The sequence below is a fragment of the Oryctolagus cuniculus genome, chromosome 3 (assembly GCF_051225735.1).
Source record: "Oryctolagus cuniculus isolate XC-2025 breed Fujian yellow rabbit chromosome 3, ASM5122573v1, whole genome shotgun sequence".
NCBI lineage: Eukaryota > Metazoa > Chordata > Mammalia > Lagomorpha > Leporidae > Oryctolagus > Oryctolagus cuniculus.
Window position 1 is genome coordinate 159,115,875 of NC_142869.1, and position 24,518 is coordinate 159,140,392.

Genomic DNA, 24,518 nt, shown 5'->3' on the forward strand with positions numbered 1-24,518 from the left:
AATATTAACCATGTTTCACTTACACTCTGAGAATTAAGGAGAATAATTTCAGAGTTACTTTAAAAAATTCAGCAACTCATCATACAGTTCAATTTCTGTGGTTTCAGATGTCTGCACTCAACAGTGGTCCAAAAAAAAAAAAAAAAATGGAAAGTCCAGGAAATGATTCATACATTTTAAATTAAACATCATTCTGAGTAACATAATGGAATCTCACACCGTTCTGCTCCATCCTACTAAGAACGTAAATCATCCCTTTGTTCAGTATATCACTGCTATCTGAACTACATGCACATTACTCAGTGGCTATCTCGGTGATCAGTAACTATCACATTATCATCGTACTTGTGAACAAGTAACTCATTTTATTTAATAATGGCCCCAAAGTACAAGAGTGGTTATGCAAAGGAGGCACCAGGGCATTTACATGAAATGGCAGAGGAAGTCTGGTAGCGTGTGGCAACATTGCAGGGCATATAAGAAAAAAACACAGTGCAGGTGCAGAAAGAAGTCCAGGAATATGAGATGTTCTTGTAATATATTTATGCAAGGAATTTTCACATTCTCTGTTTTCTATTACAGTACTCATTCTTTGGTTTTTACCAGTCAGTGTAGTTGTAGAAGAGCATTACCCACAGGTAGATGTGTTTGTTTATAAACTACTTGTCCAAGAGATAATAGAAGAAAGTGCTATTAGTTCGTATATGACAGAACAACTATAGCTATTTTTGAGGCAAAATTGATATGTCAATAAAATTTCTAATGAAATTTGAAATATATTCATGAGCTTAAGGTAATGATTTTCCATCTCAAATGGAATTTCATCAAAAAACATAGACTTTCACAATCAGAGCACATGGGTTCACTTGGGTCTATAACTTTCAAGTTAAATGAACTTTCTACACATCAATAAAAAGTTGTAAAAGTTAAATAGTACCTCACATCAACTTTGCGAATTAAATTACACAATATTTTTAGAAAGTGGTAAAGTGATTTTTTACTTGTATGATTATTTTTAAGTATTTACAGATTATATCACTAAATCCAATGATAAATTTTCATTATTACTATTATTCAATATGTAGAGAGACATAGACAGACAGATTTCTCATCCACTGGTTCACTCCCCAAATTCCTGCAATAGCCAGAGTTGAGCCAAGACAAAGCCAAGAGCCAGAACTCAATCCAGATTTCCCCACATGGATATCAGGGACCCAACTGCTTAGGCATCAACTGCTGCCTCTTTGCACCTGCATTATTAGGAAGCTGGAATTAAGAATTGAATCCAGGCCAGTGCCGGGGCTCATTAGGCTAATCCTCTGCCTGCGGCGCCGGCACCCCAGATTCTAGTCCCGGTTGGGACGCCAGTTCTGTCCCGGTTGCTCCTCTTCCAGTCCAGCTCTCTGCTGTGGCCCCAGGGAAGGCAGTGGAGGATGGCCCAAGTGCTTGGGCCCTGCACCCGCATGGGAGACCAGGAGAAAGCACCTGGCTCCTGACTTTGGATCGGTGCAGCGCCGCCCATAGTGGCCATTTGGCGGGGGAACCAAGGGAAGGAAGACCTTTCTCTCTGTCTCTCACTGTCTAACTCTGCCTGTCAAAAAAAAAAAAAAAAAAAAGAATTGAATATGGGCACGCTGATACGGGATGAAGTCATCATAACAGATGTAATGGCCAGGTCAAACACTTCCCTGCAGTGATCAGTTTCTAATTTTCACATTACCTGACTTTTCAGCAGATTTGACACACGTGATCACTGCCCCATCCTTAAAACACTTGCTTCTCTTGAATTCCACACCCTCCTTAATTCCCTCCTCTCTCAATTGCCTTTTCTTCCCAGTTTCTGTATCTAGTATTTTCTCTTCTCAGTGGCTTCTTAATGATGTGGTTATCCTGAGCTCCTTTTTGCCTTTCTGTTTACACTTACTCATTAAATGATCTCATCAAATCTTATGGTTTTAAATACCATCTATATTATGGCAGCATTCGTGCTTATATCTCCAGATAAGCACTCTCTCACGTACTCTGGATCCATATGAATCTGACTGCTCACTCGACATCTTCACTTAGGTGTCTAACAAGTACTTCATAACTATGTCTCCAGGTCTAAACTCCAGGTCAACCCCTCTCCTACAATAAGCCTGTTCTGCCCTTATTATTTCCCATTTCACTTGACAGCTTTACTCCATTTTTCCAGCTGGGAGGTCAAAAGTTGTGAGGCATCCTTGACTCTCTTCTTCCAATCACAAGCCTTATCTAATCAATCATGAAAGCTTGTTAATTTTTCCTTCAAAAAGTATTGATAACATATTCAGTATCTCTATTACTAACCCTGGTCTGAATTGCCATGGTTTCCCACCTGCATAACTTTCTTGCCTCCTTCTTCCTATCTTGTTTCTCAACACCAGCCACCGAATTATCCTTATGAAAGGAAAGTCAGAACAATCATGTTACTCTTCAGCTCAAAACTTTCCAGAGGATCCAAGTACATTAAGAGTCCCCTGATCTGTGGTAACTAGTAGAGTACAAAAATTAAAATGTATAATTATTTGCATTACAATCTACATAAAATCATTTCTGTGCATAAACTGTGAGAGGAAATGGCTTAAGTCTAAATGAACTTAATTATTGTCTTATAACCACACAGAAAATATTTAGATGTTACATTTTAATTTATTATATTTCACTGAAAGAAATTATGAATGAATAATTGACAAAAAACTGGGTGAAATGGTCACTTTTCCATTGAATTATTGTTTATAACCATTGTTTATATTCTTACTAAACTAGGGTCTTTTTGCTTTTTACTTGTTAAACTTATTCAGTGACATATTAAGCCTTTTTACTGTAATGTAAATTTAAAATATGTTATATCAAAAACTAAAAAAAAATAAGAAAGAAAAGTAGAAGGAAAGATGGTAGGAAGGAGGCAGGAAGAGAGGAGGGAATATCATTATGTTCTTAGACTTGTATCTACAAATCATATCGAATCTGTCAAAAATTAAAATTAAAATTAAACATGAAAAACAAGCAACAGAGATTTGAAATCTTACAGTGGCCTTCTCTGTTCCCAGGTGGTCCTCTCCCTATTACATTAGTTCTCTGATATCTTCTATGATTCTCCCCTTCACTCACTCCGTCCCAGTCACAGCTCCAGGCATGCACTGCCTTAAGGACTTTGCCCCCTCCCCGCCCCGGGGGGTTCCCTCTTCTGCAATGATCATTCCTCAGATATTCAAATAGCTAAGCCTCATGACCTGCAAATCTTTGCTCAGGTATTGCCTGATCACCCTTTTTAAAACTGCCCCTTCTCTGATCCTCATAATCCTATTGCATTTGTCCAGAGCACAAATTGTCTTTCTGCCTGACTATGTAATTTATCTGCTCATTGTATTGTTTATTTTTTTTGTTCCCTCAGGAAGATAAGGGATTTTCATCTGTTTTTATTCATTGATGAGATGCTGAATGCTTACCCCATATTTGTTGAATAGTTGAGTAAATATGAAAGGTAACATCTATATATACATATATATGTATTTTTGGCTATTTTGTAATATGAATTGGGTACATTCTAAATATTTAGCACTTCAGTTTAATTGAACTGACATGAGAAAAGTTCAATATTTGTTGGCATTCTTCAAATTGCAGATAATTACTCATCAAGGTATAGGTATTTATCACTAGCTTAATAAACAGGTGAAAATCAGATTATAATCATGATGGCTGAGAAATATTTTGGGCTCAGACCTTAGATGAAGACATTAATGACATAATGTCTGGCTCAGTGATAGATTTCAGATTCAAAGAAATGCAATAGACTGAAATTATAGTTCAACACATTCAAAATTGAATACAAAAACTTGAAAGAATACTTGACAGTTTGCGTCATTGTTTCCCATATGATTTAATTTCATTATTAAACTGATAAGAACAGATACTACACTTGATCTTAGCCAAAAGGCCAAGAAGCGATTAATTTCATTATTAGAATGATTCTCAAGTTGTGAGGCATTTTCATGTCCCACCCACAGAAGATAAAACTATAATTTTAAAAGGACATATCAGGATCACATAAGTAACTAGTGATAAATATTAGTTGTTAGGTTTAGACTTTGTAACTAAATTTCTAGCTGTTTCCATCATACCCTGTAGCTTTGACCAGTTATTTATGAGTATTTATGAGTAAAATGTCAGTTGCCCTATCTGAATCAGAATTACCAGATGAAGAACAGCTTTGTCCATTAAAAATCCTAAGGGCAAACTATAGTTAAATTTATCAGGTGAAGAAAGTCACATGAAATTTAAAATGAACTTAGGGGGCAAAATCAGGAGGGGATTGATAGACTTATTTACTTTTGCCGCACTCCAAATGTTTCTTGGGTGATCTATTCACTTTTTTTTTTTTTTTTTTTGACAGGCAGAGTGGACAGTGAGAGAGAGAGAGAGAGAAAAGTTGGTTCACCCTCCAATGGCCGCTGCGGCCTGCACGCTGCAGCCAGCGCACCACGCCTATCCGAAGGCAGGAGCCAGGTACTTATCCTGGTCTCCCATGGGGTGCAGGGCCCAAGGACTTGGGCCATCCTCCACTGCACTCCCTGGCCACAGCAGAAAGCTGGCCTGGACAACCGGGACAAAATCCGGCGCCCCAACCGGGTCTAGAACCCAGTGTGTCGGCGCCGCTAGGTGGAGGATTAGCCTAGTGAGCCACGGCGCCGGCCCAATCTATTCACTTTTGTCAGTGTACAAATAGTAATAATATTGGGGCCTGTGCCATGGCTTACCTGGTTAATCCTCCGCCTGCGGTGCCAGCATCCCATATGGGCATCGGGTTCTAGTCCCGGTTGCTCCTCTTTCAGTCCAGCTCTCTGCTGTGGCCCGGGAGGGCAGCAGAGGATGGCCCAAGTGTTTGGGCTCCTGCACCTGCATGGGAGACCAGGAAGAAGCACTTGGCTCCTGGCTCCAGCTCTGCAGCGCCAGCCGTAGTGGCCATTTTGGGGGTGAACCAACAGAAGGAAGACCTTTCTCTCTGTCTCTCTCTCTCACTGTCTATAACTCTACCTGTCAAAAAAATAGTAATAATATTAACTAACATATATTGAGTGTTTACTGTGTAACTGATTTGCATTTATTAACTAATTTAATCCTTAAGTATCATTGACAAACTAGAGTTAGTTCCTGGAAAAAAGAATAGGAGGACAGTGGTGATTGAGTGAGAGGTAGTGGGTTTGAGTATGGGGGTTGAGGTCTTGAATCCATAAGGCTGGAGGTGGGAAGTCATAAGGAAATAATGATATTGATTTTCTTTCTATTTTATTTTTTTGACAGGCAGAGTTAGACAGTGAGAGACAGAGAGAACGATCTTCCTTCCATCGGTTCACCCCCCAAATGGCTGCTGCAGCTGGCGAGCTGTGCTGATCCAAAGCCAGGAGCCAGGTGCTTCCTCCTGGTCTCCCATGCAGGTGCAGGGCCCAAGGACTTGGGCCATCCTCCACTGCCTTCCCCGGGGCCACAGCAGAGAACTGGACTGGAAGAGGAGCAATCGGGATAGAATCTGGTGCCCAAACCAGGACTAGAACCCGGGGTGCCAGCGCTGCAGGCGGAGGATTAGCCAAGTCAGCCGTGGCGCCGGCCAATGAAATTGATTTTCAAACTTGAGCAACATCTGCATGGAAAAGAAAGGTGGAATTTATTTGTGGAATCCTGTGTGTTAGGCAAAAGTTTAATAAGCCAAGGTGATTGAATTTCAGACTTGAGCTCAATAAAGTTGCTGCGTTTCAAAAGTTAAAACATTTCAAAAAGTATGGATTTCCTTATGGAGTATTAGAGACTTACATGTGTTGAAAGTCTCAAGATATTTCCTGATTTATTCCATCTGTGAAAGAGATCAGGGAGAAGACCCTGCCCTGGGTGTGAGAATCCAGAACTCCCTGCCAAGTCTACGATTCTATGACTATTAGAGTCTGAAATTGACACCTTCAGAGATAAAGTACTTCTGTGATGCCAGAGGGATGCAACTGCTGTTGGTACCAACAATTTTGCTGCCTCTTCTTAATCCCCAACACACCACAAAGAAGGAGAGACATACAGGTCTATCTTTGGCAGCTCCCACAAATCCAGGTCTCTATGAGTGCTTTTTTACCTCCTGTTGTCTCCCAAAGGAATTTGCTATAAAATACCCTATGATTCCAATGAACCTCACTTCTACCTCTGCCTCTTTTAAAAAGTCAATTTCATTATTATTAAGTTATAAGAGACAAATGTGTAATGACTAAACTATTTCTGAAGATGTAACAATCCAACTCAGTAAGACATGGGTTAACGATGTGATATGCTATTGCTAAAAATTTATTTTTATTATTTTGTTTGTTTAAAACACAGAATGACAGAGAAAAGTGGGAGACACAAATACAAGGATCCAGGAAATTGGTCTGAGTTTCCAACATGGGTGACATGGAATTAGGTACTCGGACCAACATCTACTCTCTCACAGGATGCACATTAACAGAAAGCCGTATCAAAAGTGGAGACAGGACTTGATCCCAGGCACTCTGATATGGGATATTTCTCAAGCAGTGGCTTAACCTGCTATGCTAAAACATATACCTTTTGATACCCTACTTTTGAGAAATTTTCAAATCCTTCTTTTTATATTCCCTTGATTGAGAGTCATATAGCATGCTGACACATATAACAAACTGTTTCAATTATAGACCTCAGATTCCATGGGGCAGTAGGACATCTGTCTGGGGTGAGAGAATCTGAGGTCAGCCCTAGCTATGCTCTCCAAATCAGTGGTGACCAGAATGAAGAGTCTGGGTGAGGGGGAAGGGATAAACACAGTAAGAAATGAGGAGCAGAGAGAATCAGAGATGCAGAAACATGGGCTCCTGCATGACATGAAGATAAAGGAGCAAACAGCTCCCCAAACAAGAAAAACTGTAATCAAGGGTTAAAGAAGAAAAATCTCCACTCACATTAAAGACAGGTGAGCCCCCAAGAGATCAACACTGCACTCAGGCTGAAGACAGAAGTCCCAAGGTGATAAACTGCCCTGACTAGCATCTTGAACGTGACATCTGTCCTGAGCATGTTGTAGCTGTGGTTAGGCAGTTGTTTTCTGTGTGGCTGGAGACTGTGGGGAGGTAGACATTCTGGCTTCAATGCATTTCTTGCTCTTAATGGGGAATCCATTTTCTTCAGATGGGTACTCTTGGATTGTATCAGGGTAATAAACGGCTCCCAGCAGGAACAATCTCCTCTCAGCAAGAACAAAATAGAAATATATGTACAAGTTAATTTGGCTTTATGTTTTGAAATGGCAGGTTTCTGGAAAAGAAAACAGGGAAGACTTTTCTTTATGAAAAACAAAAATTGTTTTTCCAGCACTGTGGAACCAATTCCACATTCCACAGGATGTGACTGAGTTGCCTCTCTGGTCAGGAGAGAGGCACCTGCCGTAGATGTCAGCGAGAGGAGATTGGACACTCATCTCCTACAGACTCATGTGATGCTGGAAGTCACAGGCTGTTTTTATTCCTGAGATGGGCACAAGCAAATGGCAAAGGGGGAATAACTGGAAGGTCATAAGACTCACATGGAAGGCTCATAAACAGGATTATTGCTCCCTTTTAAGGGTACTCTTTGGGGTTGGTATTTGGCTCACTGGTTAAGTTGCTTCTTGGGATGTCTATATCTTGTAACTGAGTATCTGGGTTTGAGTCGTGGCTCTATTCTCTATTTCAGCTTCCAAAAAATGCATACTCTGGAAGGCAGCAGGTAATAACAGGTTCCTGCCACCCATGAGGGAGATCTAAATTGAGTTCTCTGCTCCTAGATTCAGCCTGGCCCAGCCCCAGCTATTGTGAGCATTTGGGTAGTGAACCAGCAGATGGGAGGTATCCATCTGTCTATTTGCCTTTCAAATAAATAAAGTGAATAAACAAATATTTTTAAAAATAAAAATAGAAACTTTTTTCTTGGAAATCTCAGCACAGCATATGGAAGCTAATTATAAGAAGCATTTACAGAACTTACCTTGGTAGAAGACATGATCCCAAACAGAGGGAACATTAAACCAGGCAGCAAAGCTGTTACTGACAGAGGCAAAGCCTCTGTGAGCCAAAATACAGCCACAACAAAGAGTGTGTAGGCACATTCTGCTTCCTGGAAAGAAGAAAGAGAAAACACAAGATGTAGTAATGTGGCTGGGGAAATCATTGTTCAAATCACAACCACCTTTACTGAATGGAGCCATGTCACAGAGAAAGCAAGAAGTTCTCAATATCTCTACATCTTTGAGTTGCCAGCAAATAGACATTTATTATGGGTTCTAAGAGTCAAAATTTAATAAATGTGAAAATACAAAAACAGGAAAAATCTTCATTCATCAAGTTTTTCACATTTCCTTAGTACTTGTCTTAGTGTGGATGGATGTTTATTCCCAGCTTAAATGACCTAAAAGTACATGCCCAGTACCACTGGAGTGCAGAAACAGACAAGTTACATACAGCCTTTTCCCTAGGGCGGGATAACTGTCTTTAATATTTTTTTAACTTTTAAAATTCTAGATTAATATATAACACTTGTATAATTTTAATGGATACAATGTTGTATTTCAACATGTATACATAGCACAGTTGTCATATTGGACAACTAAACTGGTTATTTCTTTATCTTTCCTTTGTGTTTGGAGACCAACAGTTCTTCTCTTCCAGTTCTTTATGCAGAATATGACACATTATAGTGAGCCATACTTACCCCACTGTCCTGCCAAACACCTGCACCAATCATGTTCATCCTACAGCATTTTTGCATTACTTAGAGCTTGGGTGGGTGGGACATGTGCCTATCCACCTCCACTCTTTCTAATTAAAAGGAGGACATCCACCTAGAGGAAATTTTGCTGCACTTTGTCTTCGAATAAAGACAATTGTAAGTCATATGATGCTTGTGAGCCTAAATATAGTCTCTAAGGGACATTGATAGAAGGCAAAGAGCCTTCTTCCCTGACTAAGACAGCTAGGAGTTACTGGGGAGATACAGAGAGACTCAATAGGAACCTGAATTTCAGTACAATCTGTTGCATAGCTTAGTATAAACTCTGTTTCTGTTTTTGGACATTGTTAAGAAGGGATTGAACTGTTTCATTATCTTTGACTTGTAGAGATAAATTTGATGTGAAATTATTTGGAATATTCTAAGTGTGCAGTAAAGGCTAGCATTTATCTTAATGACTTTGTTTCCCCCTCATGCTGCTTACTGTGCAAATGAAAAGTTATATTTGGAAAATTTACAGAAACTGCCTTATGGTGCTGATGAGGTCTTTTACTTAAGGTTTATACAATTTCTAGCTCTGCTGCCTTCTGCTTCACCTACCTCAAGGTGAATTTTCTGGACTTGGCATTTCCTTTTCCAGCATCCCTACACCTTCCCTGATTTCTAAGAGATCCAAGTAAGTCAGGATTATGTCTTATCTTTACTGTGATATCTCTTTAAAGGGAAAAGAATAAAGGCATTTTGATATTGACACTTTTATACAGAGTCTGCCTCTATGTCTTCACAAACAATAAAACAGCAAAATAAAATTGGGCCTTGGCTGAATTTACCTAAACTTCTCTAGAGAGAACTTATAAATACCAGCTAAATTTAAAATGGATGTACAAAAGAAAGGTTGTACATCTTCCCTGAATGAGGATACCTAGATAAATCCAAAAGTTTCTCCAAGATTTTGTTTTCTATTATCTTTGTAAGAACCTAAGGGCTGGTGCTGTGGCATAGCAGAAAAAGCCACCGCCTGTAGTGCCAGCATCCCATATGGGCACCAGTTCAAGTCCTGGCTGCTTCATGTCCAATCTAGCTCTCTGCTAATGCACCTGGGAAAGCAATGGGAGATGGTCCAAGTCCTTGGGCCCCTGTGCTCACATGGGAGACCCAGAAGAAGCTCTTAGCTCCTGGTTTCAGATGTACAGAGCTCTGGTCATTGCAGCCTTTTAGGGTGGTGAACCAGGAGATGGGAGATTCTCTCTCTCTCTCTCTCTCTCTCTTTCTCTGGCTCTGCCTCTCTGTAACTCTGCCTATCAAATAAGTAAAAAAAAAATTTTTAAAAAAGAACTTAGGTATCAAAGGTCAAAGAAACTCTTACTAATTTTCCCCTTTTCTACAGTCAGCCACTCTCTCCATCCTATCCTCCTGTGGTTTTACCTTTCAAAGCTGCTCCTCCACCTCCAGCCACATCTGCAGGGCTGGTCCAGAACCAATAATTTTCCAAGAATCCATTTCGATTTTGTCATTCTCTTGCATAAATTATGTATTTATTTTTTAAAAGATTTCATTTATTTATTTGAGAGGTAGAGTTATAGACAGTGAGAGGAAGAGACAGAGAGAAAGGTCTTCCACCCGTTGGTTCACTCCCCAAATAGCTGCAACAGCCAGAGCTGCGCCGATTGGAAGCCAGGAGCCAGGAGTTTCTTCCAGGTCTCCCACATAGGTGCAGGGGCCCGGGTACTTGAGTTATCTTCTGCTGCTTTCCCAGGCCACAGCAGAGAGCTGGATTGGAAGAGGAGCTGCTGGGACTAGAACCGGCGCCTATACGGGATGCCGGCGCCACAGGCAGAGGATTAACCTACTGTGCCAGGATGCCGGCCCCTCCCTTGCATAAATTATAGCCAGAGACAAGCAGCCCTGATAATTTCTGGAGCACCACTCTGTAAGAGTTTACTAAAACATCAGAAAAAATAAACCCAATACATGTGCAAGCTAATTCTGGTCATCGCATATAACCTGTTCTAAGTGTTGAAATTCCATATCACCATGGGTCTAATTTGACTAGTTGGTCACAGTCTGCTCTAAAGGTTGAACTGTGGAGACAGAATAAAAAGCAACAATTCAAATATTAGATTGCCAGCTTGCCTGGACTAGTTTCTTTAACTGCCTGAGCTCTGATGTTAAATAATCAAGCTACTGACTGTCAGTTGTTTATGGAAAACTTCAAAATCTTCATCTTGCATTCAAAGCCATCTTCACTGTAGAAGATTTTCTCTGACACTTTCATTGTCTATTTCCAGGGATCTTCTCAATAGCTTCTTGATATTTGGTTTCTGACCTCTCCTTCTCATCATGTGCCCTTTTTCTGAGCTTTAACTTCTGATGTTTAGTGAGGCGATACACCAGTTGGCCCCCAGTTCCTTTAATTTCTACCTACTTATGCCTGTATTCTAGATCCATTGACTTTGAGTATTTCAATGAAGTAGTTGCAATCTAATGGCCAAGTTTAGCAAAAAAAAATTCCATTTATTTGACTGAAAGTGTTTTGTGTGTGTGTGTGTGTGTGTGAGAGAGAGAGAGAGAGAGAGAGAGGGAGGGAGAGCAAGTCAAGACTTACAAACCAACAGATTTCATATTAACAAAAACTCTAGGTGTGGGTGTTTGCTGCAGCAGTTAAGACACTGTCTGTTACACCCACAGCCCCCATTGGAGTGCCTTCTCCACCTCCAGTTGTAGCTTCCTGCTGGTGCTCACCCAGGGAGGCTTGAGTCCCTGCTACCCACTTGGGAGACCTGAATGGAATTCTGGGAATTCTGGGTTGCTGCAGACATTTGGGGAATGAATCAACTGATGGAAGATTTGTGTCTGTCTGTCTTTGTCTCTCTGCCATTCAAATAAATAAGAAATAAGCAAATTTTTTTAAAAATAAAAATAAAGTCTAGGGGCTGGCACTGTGTACTGCCTGCGGTGCGGCATCCCATATGGATGTGGATTTGAGTCCCAGCTGCTCCACTTCCCATCCAGCTCTCTGCTACAGCCTGGGAAAGCAGTGGAATATGGCCCAGGTCCTTTGGCCCCTGCACCCATGTGGGAGACCCAGGAGCTTCCTCCTGACTTCAGATCAGTGTGCTCCAGTCATTGTGGCCATCTGGGAAGTGAACAAGCAGATGGAAGACCTCCACTCCCCACCTCTGCTGCTGCCTCTCTGTAACTCTATCTTTCAAATAAAATAAATATTAAAAAAAAATGCAACCCACTGCCCCCATCCTCCCACCTGCTCCCATCCCTTCCTCTCCCCTTTCCTGTTTGGTATGAGAAAGAAAAGGAAAAGAAAAAGAGAGAGAGAGAGAGAGAGAGAGAGAGAGAGAGAGAAAGGGAGAAAGGGAGAGAAAGACAGAGAGAGGGAGGGAGGAAGGGGGAAAGAAAGAAGGAAGAAAGAGGGAGGAAGGAAGGGAGGGAAGGAGGGCCCCTACTTGTAAAATAGAGCCACCATACAGCATCACCACCATTACATACTACTACCATCAGAACCGCTGCTACTATAAGAGACCAGTGACAAAGCAGGAATAAAAGAAGTGGATTGTCAAGTAAGTGAGTCAGTGACTGAATTGTTTTTTCCCTCCCAATCCATCTCCCAGTCCATGGAAGTCATTGAAATATTTCATGTCTTTATTACAGTGAAATGTATACCAAGTAAACATTTTAATCAAATTCTGTTCTGATAGAAAAAGTGCTTTAGTATTATGAATTCTTGAATAGAATGAAAGCAATGAAAATAATGTTTATTTTCATTTCATTTACTTTCTGTAAAGGAAAATACAGAAAGAAAAAAAGATAGGGAATATAAGTAACACCGACCTTTATAAAATTCTGATTTCTCAGAACTGTAAACAGAACAGAAGTAAAAGAAGGAGGAGAAGGAAAAGAAAAAGAGAGAGAGCTTCCTAAAAAGTAAAAATACCACAAGTCTCATAACAAATCTTTATACCCCTACTGGCTTCAAAAATCATGTCAAGAAACCAAGCAAACAAACCATAGTTAGCCAGGCAGAAGCAGTTGTGTATAAGACAGATGACAAGAATTCTGTTGGACACATGAGGTGCAATGTTGCTGGTAGCTTGCTCTGGTTGTGTACATTGCACCTCCTTGGCTTAGTACAAGCATGGGACAGTGATGTGGCACAGTGGGTTAGGCTGCTGCTTGCAACACCAGCATCCAAGCAGTATAGGTTGCAGTCCCAGCTCCTCTACTTCTGATCCAGCTCCCGGCTAATGGGATCAGCACAGCTCTGGCCATTGTGGCCATTTGAGGAGTGAACCAACGGAAGGAAGACCATTCTCGCTGTCTCTCCCTCTCTCTGTCTGTACTACCTCTCAAATAAATAAATAAAATCTTTTTTTAAAAAATCAGTTATTTGGGGGCTAGTGTTGTGGCACAGCATGTTAAATCACCACTTCCAATTTGTCATCCTCTACTGGAACACCAGTTCAAGTCCCAGCTACTCCACTTCCAATCCAGCTTCCTGCTAAAGCACTTGGGAAATAAGCAGAACATGGCTCAAGTAGTTGGGGCTCTGGACCTATGTGGGAGACCCAGATGTCGTCATCTGGGATCGGGTAGCTTGGGTGAAGCCCTTCCTGACCACTGAGAGGATGAGTGGTGTCGCTTCCTGTAAACCACCTAGTTTAGTCCTCCTTGTCTCTCATAGCTTTGAGAAAACTGATTGAAAGCTCTTAGTTTCCAGTATGGAGCCTGGAGCACATTAGACCATAGGTTCTCACTTCTGTGGCACTTGTTTGTTTTTCTGAGCTATTCAGATCCACAAAAATATTTGCTTTGTATTTAGAGCAGAGAAGGAATCTGGTAGGAGAATTCTAATTGTATAAAACCCCATTATGGGGGCTGGCTCTGTGGTGCAGCAGGTTAAGCTGTTGTCTACAGTGCCTGCATCCCATATAGGTGCGAGTTTGAGTCCTGGTTGCTCCATTTCTGATCTAGCTCCCTGTTAATGTGCCTGGAAAAGCAGAGGAAGATGGCTCAAGTGCTTGGGCCCCTGCACCCATGTGGGAGATTTGGAAAAATCTCCTGGCTCCTGGCTTCAGCCTGGCCCTGCCTTGGCTGTTGCAGTCATTTGAGAAGTGAACCAGTGGATGGAAGATCTCTCTCTGTTTCTCCTTCTCTCTCTGTAACTCTGCCTTTCAAATAAATAATTAAATATTTAAAAAAATAAATCTTTAAGGAAAAAAGTTCATCATGAATATACTTACTAAATGCCAGCTACGATACTAGGTTTTCCACAGAACCTCTTTTATTGAGTTCTCACCAAAATTTTATGGGGTGGGTATTATAATTCCATGTTGAACTAAGGTTCAATGAGAACAAGGCACATTGAGTTGGGATTCAATTCAAGTACAAACTTCAGGAAAATGTTTTAAATAAAAATTCACTGCCCTATTCTCTGCACTTAAAAGAGTTCTTGGCTTAGGCAAGGACACTTTAAAAGATCCATGTAAAATTTAAATTAAGAAATAAGCTTATTTTAGTATAGAACCCTTTTGAAATCCATGCATAGTTTTATTATAATATACATGAACTCTTTAAAGATCGTTCTTATTCATGGATTTCAATAATTTTTTGAAATCAAATAAACATTTTTTAATTCCATTTTTATTACCTTTCTGAAGTTTCTGCATAAAACTGAGTATGTGCCAAGTAGTAATTATTGAGTGAATGAAGTTCTTCACTGTGTTTTTTCCTAGTATTGCTCTTATTCATACATCTTGGGCTCCATATAGAACATCCAGTCTCCGTCCTAACCATAAGATTCCTTAGAGTAGGAATCTTTCTCTTTGCCTTGTTGCCCTTTCCCTTTTTTTCCTCCTTACTTGTCTGGCTATCTGGACCCTCACCACATTGAGTAAGTCTTTATATTTTCCCCAGAGCCCCTGCAACACACAGGAATTGAAACTAAAATGTTTACCTACATAGGTGAATTCCCATGGCTGACACCCTCCCACTTCCCCAGTGCCCATTTAACAAAATCATAGTCATGTCTTTATTGAACCACCTCAGCTAAGTGCAGCCAGGGCACTTGATGAAGACAGAGAAAAGGCAAATAAAGCTATGACTAGGTAATTTGGATAATGACTTTTTTCCCCTCAGAAAATTCTTACTGTCAAATTATCTTGGGAAATGTGGCTGGTTATGTTTAAAAATCACCTTTGTTCTCTTTTAAATTATAGCTCTAGATAAAACTGAAATATAAATTTGGCTTTAAAATGTAGATTTGTTCATTCCACCCCCCCTTTTAATGACACATGGACGGATATTAGGGAGTAATTTGGCTGATGAATTGGTATGTATATGGGTACGATTTCCTCTGCGCACAGTTTGAGAAAAACAGGACCAATCACGGGCCTCACTCAATGCAATTGATTTTCTAAAGAGAATGAAACACAATTAAGAAAGTAGAAAAATCATACATTCTAAGTCTGTGTGCTGTAAGAAAGCATTGTTACTTGACACAGCCTGTAAAGAGTTTTGCAAGGCTCATAGTGCACCTCCCCTTGTGTGGCAGTAATTTCTCCAATTCAATCCCTATTCATCACAAAGTTAGAATGCTTTGGAATAGACTCATCTTGGAAGACAGAAAGTAAGAAGGAGCTTAGCTACAAAGGGAGGGAAATAATCAGCATTTGTTGTTGTTACTTTTTATACCAAATGGGCTGCAGGGAAAGGCAATTGGTGGCAACACTATACCAATTACAAGGTGATTTTTGGATTCTTTTCACTCAAACTCCATACCTAAGCAATACCCTGAATGCATTGTTTCACAGGCCCCCACACACTGAGAAACCGGAAATAACTGCAGAGATCATCTAGGTTTGCAACTATGCGTTAGGATGTGGTCAAATTGCAGTCCATGAGTTCACAACTTCACAATTAGCTGGGAAATTTGCTGACTGTGTGGCCTTCTGTGTTTTGCCCCCAGAAGTTGTGATTTAGAAAAGCACCACAGGGGGCCGGTGTTGTGGCATAGCTGGTTAATCCTGAGATGCCAGCATCCCAGGAGGGCAATGGCCCATGTCCTGATTATTCCACCTCTGATCAGGCTTACATCCAATTGCCTGGGAGAGCAGTGGAAGATAGCACAATTGGTTGGGCCCCTGCCACCACCGTGGGAGACCTGTAAGAATCTCCTGGCTCCAGCCTGGCCAAGCCTTGGTAATTATAGCCATCTGGTAAGTGAAGCAGAGGATGGAAGATCTCTCTCTGTCTCTCCCTCTCTGTAACTCTGACTTGGAAATAAATAAATAAATCTTTTTTGTATTTTTTTAAGGTAAATCTGGGAAAGCTGACTCACCTCTAAACAACATGTGAAACTTCTTAAAGAGGGTGTTGCTCATTTTCTAGAGGAGGAAATGAGCCAAGGGACAGTATATCCCCTTAGGGCATTTTTCAGAACAGTGGGGTAAGGCAAACAGAACATGGTTAAGTCAGGACAGGCTAAGGTATGCTACAGCAAAAGCTCCCAATCTCAGAAGCTTAAATGACCAAAGTTAAGAGTTTTCTTTAAAAAAGTAATACAAAAATTTAAAAAAAAAAACAGATAAAAATTGCTCATATTTATGGGTACAATGTTACTGTTTCAATTCATGGATTGGTTGCATAATGTCTAATCATGCTAAATACACACACACACACACACATATTCAGATATTTAAGATTTCTTGATGGTGAAAACATCCAAGATCCTATCTTCCGCTTGTTTTTAAGAGAGGGGGCCAATGTTGTGGTACTGTGGATAACTTTGCATCCCATATTGGAGCACTGGTTCAAGGCCTGGCTACTCCACTTCCAATCTGGTTCCCTGCTTACGCATTTAGGAAAGCAGCAGAAGATGACCCGAGTACTCGTACTCCCGATGTCCTTGTGAGAGATCCAAGTTTCTGGTTTTGGCCTGGCCTGACCTGGGCTGTTGCAGCCATTTGGGGAGTGAAATCGAGGATGGAAGATCTCTTTCTGTGTTTCTCCCTCTCTGTGTCTTTCCTTCAAATAAATAAAATAAATCTTATACAAAAAAATAAGAGATATATATGCAATGCATTAACATTATGGTCACCCTACTGTGCAATAGAAGCCCAAAACCTGAAGTTTGTTTCTTTCTTACATTCTTTGTCCATCATAGGTTAAGATTATTCTGCAATCCAGGATGGGAGGGGCCTCATCTCAGTGTGTGCTTTATAGTTGCAAGTGCAGGAACAATGGGGTAAGGCAAACTGAGAACCATTAAAGAATCAATGTTATTTATGGACTTTGGTTTTAGACAGGCTTATACAAGAGTACTTCAAAAAGTTCATTGAAAGCAGGCATAAAAGTCAAGTTTACTTTGGTGCAATTGTTTTTTGAAATCCAGCTATAGGCGGGATCTTCAAAAATTTATGAAAAAATGTCTACATTAGAAAGTCCTGGCATGGATTTCAAAAGTTTTTGCACCAAAATAAACTTACCTTATTTTAAAATTTTATTTATTTGAAAAGCATAACAACATAGACAGAGAGACAGAGATCTATCTGTTTGTTCACTGCCAAATGCCAGGAACAGCCAGGGATGGACCATGATGAAGCCAGGAGCTGGGAGCTCTGGCTGGGTGTCCTATGTGGGTGGCAGGAACATAAATACTTGAGCCATCATTTGTTGCCTATCAGCCTGTGTATTAGCAGGAAACTGGGTTGGAAGTGGAATCAAGACTTTATTTCAGGCACTGAGAGGTGGGAGCCCAATCCAAGTCCCCAACCTGGCTCCAATTACTTGAGCTATTACCAAGGGCCCCTACTGTCTGCAGTTTCTGCATTGACAGGAACTTGTTTTCAGGAGCTGCAGCTGGATGTCAAACCCAGGTACTCCAAAGTGGGACAGTGGGATGCAGTTGTCTTACCACTAGGCTAAATACTTGCCCCCTACGTGAACTTCTGGAAATAACTTTGTAGATACCGGTGTTTTGGGATTGTTGTTAGGACAAATAAATAGCAATACATTAAATATGTATTAACCTATACAGATTATTTTAGAAATGTGTCGCTCTGTAGGCAAAAGGGAGCCATCAAATAAGTTTGATTTGGGCTTAGCAGGACCAGGTTGGTCTTTTAAAAATGATGCTCCAGCAGGAGACTCCGGGAAAAAATATGAAAACAGCCCAGAGAGATAAGCAATGTTAGTAGGAATGGAGAGGGGGGAGTGGATGGGGTGAAGGAGATTGAAGAGGGTATGGGTTGAGAAGACAACATATTCTGAGTTGTGGGTGCTCACGGGTATCTGAAGCATCCGAGATGACACACAGGTTTCAGGACTTCAAATGGGTCAAGGGGAGCAATATTCTATTAGATGCAGAAAATAGGAGCAAAAAGTCATTGGCAAGAGAGACTGAGTGTGGTTGACAGAAAGCAAAGGCTGGAGGATGATGAATTCTTAGCATTTATCCACTTTTAAATACATGCACATAGCATAAATTGTATGTTTCAATCATGTTGCATGCATTTATATACCAGCTTCTTGTGTGATTAATACTTTCTGCAATTCTGAAAGCTATGGGAAAGCAGAAACAGTAATTTAAACTTCTGCACAAATCCGACACTTCCCCAGTAACAACACTTTGGGCTCTGAAAGTTCTCATAAAATATTTGGAAAGTAAAAATGGCTACAATTTTAATTCTCTGGTTTTGTGCATCTAACACATAACTATTAGCATGATTTCTGAGGGTTTTTTTTGTTGTTGTTTTTATTGCCCTCCATCATCTAAATACCTTTCATGTCTAAAATGTTGGCATGCTTGGAACTTATAACATTTTTTTCTTTTATTTTAAATCCATATGAAAATCAATAATTATCACAATATCAATAGTTTCTATAAATATATTTCATTATTTGATTTTGCTCTTTAAAAATTCTTTATGTTTTCCTTGAATTTCTCCCATCTGTCTTCTCTCCCTGGTATTAGTTTTTAATTCCTTGCTATTCATCTACATTTTCTTTGACAGATTTCTCAACCTACCACCTCCCCCTTTTTTAGTAGATCCTTTATCCCTTTAAGTTCATTTTACCTTATAATCATTATATTTCTACCATGTTTGCATTTTTTAGATTTAATATCATAAATCTCTCATTATGTATGATTTATTTAATTATGATTCTTATTCTAACTTTGAAGGTCATGATGTTTCAAGTGAATATATTGTGAAGAAGACATGGTAAGCATAGGACAGTTGCAGAAATACAGGCAACCCTGTAAGCTGTACCCCCATGCTCTCTGTGAGGCGAGCGTGATGACCGCTACACCATGGAAACCTTTCCACCCCCATGCTCTCTGTTTCAACACTTCCACTCTTTCTTGGTATTAAATATTTTCTAGATAAATCTAGAAATATCTGAGAGAATTTTTGGAATCTTGTTTTGGTTTTATAAAACATCAACTGGAGAATGCTGCTCAAGACTCATGTGGTGGTTTCCTTGTCCCCTTATCATGAAGAAAGTCCTAATTAATGGATAAACCAGATAGAATGAGGCATTCCTGGAGGCACCCTCTACAAAGACATACTGCATTAGCCATCAATTTCCAGGTGTTCTGTATACCTCTGATTCGACCAACTACAGACTGAAAATATTCAGGAAAACAATTGTATCTGTTCTACATATGTACAGACTGTTTTGTTGTCAGTCTTTCCTAAACAATACAGTACAGTAAGTATTTACAAATGTTTACACAGTATTAGGCATTAGTAATCTGGAGATGATTTAAAGTATACAGGAAGATGTGTGCATGTGTTACATGGCATTTCATATAAGGAACTTGAGCACCCATGGATTTTGGTATTTGCAGAGGTCTTGGACCAAATTCCCCATGGAAATTGAGGAATGACTGTCTATTGTTGTTCAAGTTTTTTTTCTCTTATGACTCCTCAAACAAACCTGTCCTTATTTTCATCGTTTTTTCCCGTAAATACAAATACAAAGAAAAGCCAGGAACTGGTAAAATAAAGGAATATTAGAGTACTAAAAAGAGTAAAAATTAACAAAATGCTGGAAATAGTGCTAAAACAACGGTTACACAGATGATATAACTGGAGCCATGGTGTATAACGAGCCAGTTTTAGGAAGTTTTATATAGGAATATTTAATAGTTTTCCTCTTCAAAGTGGAAAAAATCCAATGTGATTGTTTGTTTCAAATACATAGAAATTACATCCCAGGCATGTTTCCTGATCACGAATTCCTTAATGTGGAAGGATTAAGAGTCTTTTATGTTGAAGGGATGGTTTAAAAGAATTTCTGGTATTTCAGTATGAATTAAAAAGAAACATAGAATTTCATCATCAAAGTGAGATCTCGGTCAGTGTATCAGTAGTATACTTTTACCACCATGGAGGCTATAAAGACAGATTTGCAGTTGTGATTCAGATCATTGACTCTAATGACAAATGGATGTTCACTGAAAACATTTGTGTCTCCAGATTTTGGCTTTTTTCTCCAGAAAATGGCCCAAGTCCTTGGGCCCCTGTACCCACGTGGGAGGCCTGGAACAGCCCCAGCTGTTGCAGCCATTTGAGGAGTGAACCAGAGGATGGAAGATCTCGCGCGCTCTCTCTGTAACTCCCTCTCTCTCTGTAACTCTAACACAACATACCTGTAGAAACCCTTGTTTCCCCATTTTCTGTGTGCCAAAGCACTGCTCCAAATAAGTCCCTAATGAGTGTTTATTCACTGAATCCTCACAGCAAGCATCTTAGTAACCGCATCTTACACAACAGAAAACAGAAACACAGAGAGGTTAAGGGTAGGGGGTTGGAATAACCTAAGACTCTCTCTGCAAGTTAGTAACTTGCAAGAGGTAAACTTTTTCTTCCTGTCATCTAACTGAGAGGCCATAGAGCAATTCTGATTGAACATTCTATTCAATTAACCAAGTTAATCATACTGAGACTCAACAAATGTTAACAATTAAAATGAGAAAAAGGGAAAACCACAACACACAACTGTCATGTTTTCAGGCACCAAGTATCACCACTCAGCCAGCTATGAGCCAGACTACTGAACAGCAATACATTCAAAATAAATCAGAAACTCCACTAGCCCATGCTCCTTATTCACTTACCTTTTGGCGCAGAATGAGAGGAAGTGGCAGTAAACCCAACACAGTTAAGACTACGAGAAGGAGCCGGCGATACAGCAAAATATAACTGAGGAGTTTCATTGTCCTGAGCAAGTGCCTTTGCTCCTGTCCTTCTCAAAATAAGGCTGATGTTAAATAACCAGCCCGGATTAATATTTTTCCAGCCCATCATCTCCACTCACTTTCCCAGACTGACCAACATTGGTTAAAATTAAATCTCATTTTTTATTGCTTTACTATCACAATGAAAATGAAGAGATAAGCTCAAGAGTGTTTGTGGAAAATCAAAGACCATTTGCTCATATGGTCTTTGAAAAGTAAAACTGCTCTTTCTTGACTTGCTTAGCTCATGTTAACTGGATTACAGACAGCAGAAATCCAGGAGAAGGCAAAACCAGGACGATGGCAGAGCTTGCCCACCAGGCGCTCCTCCATTCCTTAATACTCTGAATTCCAGGCTCCCTACCTGGAGCACTGACCGCACGTGCAGGAGAGGCCAGTGAGTCTCCACAGATTGCCTCTAGCATACTCTCTAAGGAAGGTTATTTTCAGTGTATAAATAGAAACAGAAGCTCCAACACTGAGGATTTCAGTGTATGACAGTGTGAGGGGCTTTTTTGGGGGGCACTGATGGATTTTTCTGGAGCTTCTCAGATAATAGATGGAGGTAGAGTTTTGCAAAATTTATGATAAACTTTCTCAGTTATTTGAAAGCAAAGTTATATGCTTTTCCAGGATTGTATTGCCTCTTCTGAAAGGAAACCCAAAGTAACAATATAGTCTTACATAAGCCCTTCCCTTTAAGACCTTTGCTAGCTTGGCTCGATACTGTTGTGCTGATATTGATTATGGAATCATAAGGGAGTCTGCACAGAGATGAGTCATTAGGGCCTTTCAACTGGTGCGTGTGTGTGTGTGTGTGTGTGTGCGTGTGCACATATGGGAACACATCTGGAGACTGCTCTAGTTGTGATGTGGAGGGAGGATGTGTTTTGAAACTTCTCAGGGTTAGGAACTGGTTTGTTTCTTGTTTACTTGGTAGTGAATCATCCAATAAACCTCACCTAAGCGACTATTCTGCATTCAGTGCTATGTATAAACAAAATCAATTCTGAACCATCCTGTTATTTATAGTCAGTTTATCATAATGTTTACTCTTATGTAATCTATGGTTAGCATTTAGATTTTACTTCTAATTCTATATAGATGCAATTGTACTTTCTTTTCCTGTCGAGAAAAACGATTCTTTCAGCAACACTCACTTGTATTAATGTAAATGGGGGGACTGGCACTGTGGCACAGCAGGTTAACGCCATGGCCTGAAGCACCAGCATCCCATATGGGCGCCGGTTCAAGACCTGGCTGCTCTACTTCCTATCCAGTTCTCTGCTGTGGTCTGGGAAAGCAGTGGAGGATGGCCTAAGTCCTGGGGCCTCTGCACCCGCGTGGGAGACCCAGAAGAGGCTCCTGGCTCCTGGCTTCAGATCAGCGCAGCTCCAACTGTTGCGGCCAATTGAGAAGTGAACCATTGGATGGAAGACATCTCTCTCTCTCTCTCTTTCTCTCTCTCTCTCTGCCTCTCATCCCTCTGTGTAACTCTAACTTTCAAATAAATAAATAAGTCTTTAAAAAATATAACTGGGAAAGCATTTTTCTTCTAAAACATATTTTTGTAAATATATATTATATATAATGAGTCAGAAGAATCAGAATAATATATAAGAAACAAGTTTCCAAACCAGAAAGTCACATTGTGTTTTGAATTTCTTAGATGAAAGTAAGGGTAATTATAAATAATAAGAGGAATAGTGAGTGATAATAGATAGTACTAATAAACAGGGCTAAAAGAAAACATTAAAGGAACTGAGTTACTCATGCTGGTTGCCATACTTATTTCTTTTCCATTAGCACACTGTACAGTCATAGCATTTTTTTTTCTTTTTAAACTACTTTTTGAAGAAGTCATTTCTGTTCTCAGATTTCCTTAGGCCACCTGGTGAGACCATCCGAACCTCACTTTCTTATCTTGGAAGATTTTACTTTCTGAGATAAAACCAAAAAGTAAAAAGGCATTTGTGTGACATTTAATAGAAATGAGGGCCTAAATGGATAGAAGCAGTGGCACTTAAGCCCGACAGAGGTGAAAGGAAGCACTTGACATTTGTCAGTGCCTCTATCCTGGGCAATGCTTGCTCTCCCAGGGTGCCTGTTTCTCACCAGATGAAGGTTCACAGAACCCTCTTCTTATGGCCTGAGGCTCCTGCCACTTCAGTTTCCGTGGGTGCCCTGAGTTTTCTCTTTACCTGTAGCCAATCTCCTGCTCCTCAGAGATTTTCTCTCCACTGTCACAGTAAGGGAAGATCTGATAAAATAATTCACACTAATTGCAGGTGACTGGTATAAGCTGAATGCCTCTGCAGGTCCTCAGGGAATGAACTCTAAGAGACTTTGGGGGGGTCGGTGCTGTGGCTCACTTGGTTAATCCTCCGCCTGCGGTGCCGGCATCCCATATGGGCTCCAGGTTCTAGTCCTGGTTGTTCCTCTTCCAGTCCAGCTCTCTGCTGTGGCCTGGGAGGGCAGTGGAGGATGGCCTAAGTGCTTGAGTACCTGCACCCACGTGGGAGACCAGGAGGAAGCACCTAGCTCCTGGCTTCAGATCGGCGCAGCCTGCTGGCTGTAGCGGCCATTTGGGGGGTGAACCAACGGAAGGAAGAATCTCTGTCTCTCCCTCACTGTCTAACTCTGTCTGTCAAATAATAATAATAAAAAAAGAGACTTTGGGGGCACCTTCAAAACAAATCTTGAGGTACCCTTTGAATCACTTCACATTATTAACCATATCCATTTCTAAGATAATTAGCCACAACTGTCAAATTTTACCTCTTCTTTGCATAGAAAACACATAAATCTCTCTTAATACTTTTGTGTAAGGTTTTATTTAATTGAATAGGGTTTTCAAAAAGTTCATGGAAAGTGTCTATTATAAAAAACTATGTGGATTTCAAATTTTTTCTTGCATCGAAATAAACTTAATTTTATTTTTTTTACATGGCATTTCGAAATACTTTCATATAAGGGGCTTGAGCATCTGGAGATTTCACTAATGATAGAAACTTCTGGAACCAAGTCCCGCCAGATGCTGAAGGATGACTGTATTACTTTTATTTATATTTTGTAGATTAGAAACTAAAATTCAAAGAGGCCAAGTAAAATATCCCAGGTTTTATAACCATCCCTAAGTAAATCCCTAAGTTTTATAACAATAATTTGAATCCAGTTCCTACTGGCTCTTAAGGCAATGTGTATACCATTATAAATATCCATTTGACACTAGAGACTAATCATCAAATCTAGACTTCTGCTGTATGCACATAATTTGGTAAGCTTCTGGATGTGGGTGCAGGATTTGTCACTGACTTTTAACAATGGTCATCAATTAATGGTAAAACTAGTATTCAAATATATTAGACCCAGGTTGAAGCTCATTGGGATACAAGAGTCCTTGCATGTGTTAAAGCAATTGGATAGTCCAAGATGCTTGATTGTGTGGATAATCAACATGAGGAGAACAGAAACTGGATTGGTAGAGCCA

General features: G+C 40.2%; 1 protein-coding gene and 1 non-coding gene across 2 annotated transcripts in view; both read right to left on the minus strand.

The window, feature by feature from the left end:
- The window catches only part of SLC13A1 (solute carrier family 13 member 1), a 90,469-nt gene extending 69,393 nt beyond the window's left edge, over positions 1-21,076 (minus strand). The window contains exons 1-2 of the mRNA XM_008258262.5: positions 20,909-21,076; positions 8,032-8,160 (exon numbers count right to left, since the gene is read on the minus strand). Coding sequence (XP_008256484.1) covers positions 8,032-8,160; positions 20,909-21,007 — 228 coding nt within the window. The 5' untranslated portion in view covers positions 21,008-21,076. The remainder of the gene's footprint in view (positions 1-8,031; positions 8,161-20,908) is intronic.
- On the minus strand, positions 3,781-3,970 carry LOC127491936 (U2 spliceosomal RNA). Its single transcript, XR_007920859.1, has one exon. It is a non-coding gene; the product is annotated as a U2 spliceosomal RNA (small nuclear RNA).
- Positions 21,077-24,518: the final 3,442 nt, after the last annotated feature.